Raw genomic sequence first — 4382 nt, 5'->3', positions numbered from 1 at the left:
CTAGAACTCTTCAAATGAAACCGTTTTGCCGAGACGTCATAGTATTATTACAAATTTCTTGACGTGAGTTTACGTCAAACCTTTAACAATGCTAATCGTGATGTCATAGTATTATTACGAGTTTATTGACGTGATAGATTTATTGCTACATGCGTTTAGTTAGACAGAAAAAGTTTTAACACTTATGTTATAATATAAGCTTTTCCAAACATTATTTACTAAACTCTTACTTAGCCCGTTTCCATGTCCAAATAAAAAGCCGGGGTTTTTGATGGACTTTGGGCTAATTTTTAGTCCAAAGCCCAGTCGCGTTTTCATGTCCGTTTGTGCTTTAGCGCCTCCTATCGAAAAGCCCGTTTCGCTTGTCTGTTTGGCGTCGCGTAAAGCTTTCAGACAATTTTCGCTTGTGTTTATTTAGTAATCGGCAGGTTATTAAGAGGTCGGACAATAGAAAAATGAATACTGCAAGGTTATTTCTGATATTTCTTTATACAAATAGTGTCTATAAGATGCTCAGGCCAGTTAAGACAGGTAATACGACGGCCTCTATAAGAAAATGGAAACGTAGGCAGCAAAGAAGTCGTTTTTTTATGTTGTTTATTTTAACTCAAATAAAAAAATTTGAAGAAAGAACTAAAATGTCTCGACGATTTTGGAAATTAAAAAGGTAAACAAATTACTTTTTATTAAAAGAAATATTTAAAACTTTTTAACAACCTGCCAACTAATTAGATCAACTGATTGGTGGGATTTTGCTGAAAAAAGTTATGGGGATGAATTTTGGTTAAAAGATTTCCGAATGACAAGAGCAACTTTTTTTAAAATCGTTGACGTTATTAGAGAGGACATGAAACCAGGTAATTTAAAAAAAAATTTGTGCAACACTAAACAGCTAAAGGAAGTTTCTTAAACCATCTGACCATGTCATTTTTAACACTACAAATTTGTTTATTATTTTCAATATTAGATGAAAGATCTGTAAGAAGGCCAATTGCAACCGAAAAAAAGAGTGGCTATAGCTATTTTTCAATTGGCCTCGTCAGGTGAATATCGGACAACAGGGATTGTGTTTGGGGTATCCAAAGTTTCCGTTCACCGTTACGTAAACTTGTACGTTTGTTCCAAATTTTAGCTAAATGTTTATGTAAAATAATAATAAACATTGCTTTAAATAAGACATTTATTTTCTAGGTTTTGTAGATCTATAATTAAAAAAATATTAAATTATATAAAAATCCCAACCAATGAGAAGGCAAAGGAGTTGGCCCGGCAGAACCAGGTGACAACCCATTTTCCACAAATTTGGGGTTCTATTGATGGGTGTCACATCGCCATCTCTGCTCCTCATGAAGGATCAGCTGATTATATTAACAGAAAAATGTTTACTTCTGTAGTTCTGCAGGGAGTTGTAGATTGTCATTACAGGTAAATATATTACTTTTGGTAGTTTTGTGTATTTTACCTGCAAATAAAACTATGACAACAGAATTTAATAACATTATTGTTTGTATTTTACAAGGTTTCGACTTGATGCGGTAGAGGTCCCACTTATGATGGCAGGCGATGCTGCATATCCTCTTCTGCCGTGGCTGATAAAACCATATACCGGTACTAATCTTTCAACCAACGAAATTTCATTTCACTGCTATCACAGCAGCACAAGAATAGTGGTTAAAAATGCTTTTGGCCGGTTAAAGTCACGGTGGAGAATCTTGAAAAAAACCCTTCCACTTTCTTCATCTTCGCTTATTATAGCAACCTGTTGCATTTTGCACAACATCTGTGAAAATGCACAAACTCCTGAGCCGAGTGACGCATCTGTGGTTGACAACATCACCCCTCAGGAGGTGAATAATGAAGTGCCAAATGACAGAACAAATGTAGTTCGAAGTTCTAAGAACTAGTAGTAGATTTTAATTATGTGTGATTTTTGTTTTGTGCATTTCAGAGTTTTCTAATTTTATCACAGAAAGAAGTATTGTTTTATTTGTTTTACTACCTTTCAAATAAAGTGTAAAATCTATATTTTTTTAAAATTTTTATTAAAAAAAGTAAAAACCAATTGCACACAAAAAACAAAGTACACCTGAAAAACATTAGAAAAAAATTGCACACAAAATACACTACAAAACACAGTAATTTAAAACAATTAAAAAAAGGCAAACAAAATTTATTTTGGCATATTTATCAAGGCAGTAATTAATTTGTTATTTTCCTCGCTAGCTCCTCTTTGCGGGCCTCTCTTTCTTTGGCATTCCCTGCCTCCTGAAACTGACGGTCCTTTTCTGATTGCTCTTTAAACATTTCGAAGCAGGCCTTGGATACAGTTTCAAAATCTGCAACTGAAAAATAATAAAAGTTTATACTTACATATAAATAGTTGTGTTTTTTAAAAATAGTTTTTATAATTTATTAAAAATAGTTGTGTTTTTTGAAGTAAGTTGTGCTTAACATGTTTTTAAATTTTTTAATGGTCTGATATTATTTTTTACCTTTTTGGTCTTTTTTTTATGTCGCCTTTGCGACTTCTTTGATGTACCTATACAAAAATAAAATCTGCAATTACTAAAACCTCTTTTAATGTTATTCTGCTCTGCATCGTTGTCACTTGCTAACACTTATTTGTACCTGAGACACCTGGCAATGAACTGGTAGAAGCAACATCAGGTTCTGCAGTTATAGTTGGGCCTTCCTGATTGCCACTTGTTGAAGGGACACTACTAACATCCTGTGATGTTACTGGCACTTCTAATTCAATATAGGCCAATTATTATTAAATAAAAACTATATCTACAGTAAAAATATAGTAATAACCTATATTTACCTTCAGAAAAATCGATAAGGTCTTCCAGAAGAACAACTGCAACATATAAAATAATGGTTAAAAAGAATGGGTCAATTGTGTATTTTGTAAAATATTTTTAAAAACAGACATTCAAGAATTACACACCATTATCTGCGTCTTGTATTTGGAAGCCTACAGCTTCTACATTTTCTAAAAACCTCGGCAATCCACAAGCTACATAAAAGATATAAACAAATTAAACACTTTGGTATATATAGGTAATTACAAAAACTAGGTACTTACGAACTGACTCTATTGCCGTACTTCCAACAGTTGTCTATTAAAACAAGATATCAAAATTCAAAACAAAAAAGCATAACAACAAAAATAAGCTAATAAAAAATTTACTTACAATGCTTCTTGGTCTCGTGCCATAGATGACATGCATGCCCTCAAAAAATTCCCACCTCATTGGGCCCGAGTCAGACCCCGATCTACCTAAACTGTTTAAAACTTCTTGATATTTTTGTTTTAGCTTCTTCCATTTGTCAACTACTTGTGGCCTGTCAAAAATATGATGTTAAATGATTGTTTTTGCAAGTGTTTAAACAACATTTTAAATTACTTTTAACATAACAACTTACATTGAAAAATTGTAACCATGTTTTTCCATTTTTTCGACCACTTCTTTAAAAAAAAGCATTGCGAGTCCATCTTCCGGATTTACAATGTTTTCATACATTCCCCCCCCCCTATCCACAGAGTACTGTTTGGCAGTTAACAAGTTGATACCTTATGTAAAAATAAATATCATTTAAAGATGACTATGCTACAGTTTTACATGTATATATTTAAGTTTTATAACTAAACTATCTAAAAGCAATTTAGTATAGAAATTAAAGTTTATTTAACTATATAGTTTTTGGTATAAATATATATACCAAAAATATAAATATAAAAAAAATATACTAGACTACTCACAAGTATATGAAAAACAGTAAAACATTTTCGGCAGGAAATTTATTAAATTTTACTTACATTTAAAATAAACTGATCGTAACGCTCTCCAAAGTGTAATGAAATCAGCATAAGAACACCAAAAATTTCAGCCCTGCTGGACTTTTCTTATTTTTTTGCGGAATCAATCTGTTGATATTAATAATTGAACCCTTGAAATTTTCAAGTGTTTTACCCATAATTAAGAAAAGGTACGAAAAAATTCCAGCTTTTGTAAAAAGAATGGGCCAATCTTTTTTTATTTCAACCAATGGCATCTGATTTATTACCACTTTGACAGTAGTTACGACTTTTTTTAGCTCTACTATTATTTTCTCTTGGTCTTTAACCCCATCTTCGTAAAGACCATAAAGAATTTATCTTTGCTTTTCCGGGCAAACCGTAGATGTTTCATCTACAAAGTTCTTTTTTCCATAAGAAACCCTTTGACGGCTTCTTTTCAATCCTGGCCATTCTTTCCCTGAACTGGAGCAATCCTGGCCATTCTTCACCTGAACTCGAGAATGGTTGGCAACGCGTCGTTCAAGCTGAAGCAAAACAGACATACTTCCATCTCCAACAATTTTGTTTAACGATGTAT

The 4382-nt window shown here is 32.5% G+C and overlaps 1 protein-coding gene across 1 annotated transcript; it reads left to right on the top strand.

The window, feature by feature from the left end:
- The first annotated feature begins 638 nt into the window (after positions 1–638).
- On the top strand, positions 639–1904 carry LOC145755826 (uncharacterized). Its single transcript, XM_082572068.1, has 5 exons — positions 639–667; positions 733–857; positions 968–1043; positions 1192–1425; positions 1520–1904. Exons 1-5 carry the CDS (start codon positions 639–641, stop codon positions 1902–1904), a joined length of 849 nt encoding a protein of 282 aa, XP_082428194.1.
- The last annotated feature ends 2478 nt before the right edge of the window (positions 1905–4382 follow it).

Source organism: Corella eumyota, chromosome 6, assembly GCF_963082875.1.
Source record: "Corella eumyota chromosome 6, kaCorEumy4.1, whole genome shotgun sequence".
In the NCBI taxonomy this organism is placed as follows: domain Eukaryota; kingdom Metazoa; phylum Chordata; class Ascidiacea; order Phlebobranchia; family Corellidae; genus Corella; species Corella eumyota.
The sequence above is the reverse complement of the archived record's forward strand: the minus strand, read 5'-3'. Positions and strand labels throughout refer to the sequence as shown.

Excerpts from the sequence above, each read along its gene's own strand:
- LOC145755826 (XM_082572068.1), top strand. The coding sequence starts at position 639 with ATGTCTCGACGATTTTGGAAATTAAAAAG. Across the intron at positions 668-732 it reads CGATTTTGGAAATTAAAAAG|ATCAACTGATTGGTGGGATT; the intron begins GTAAACAAATTA and ends CCAACTAATTAG. Across the intron at positions 858-967 it reads TAGAGAGGACATGAAACCAG|ATGAAAGATCTGTAAGAAGG; the intron begins GTAATTTAAAAA and ends TTTCAATATTAG.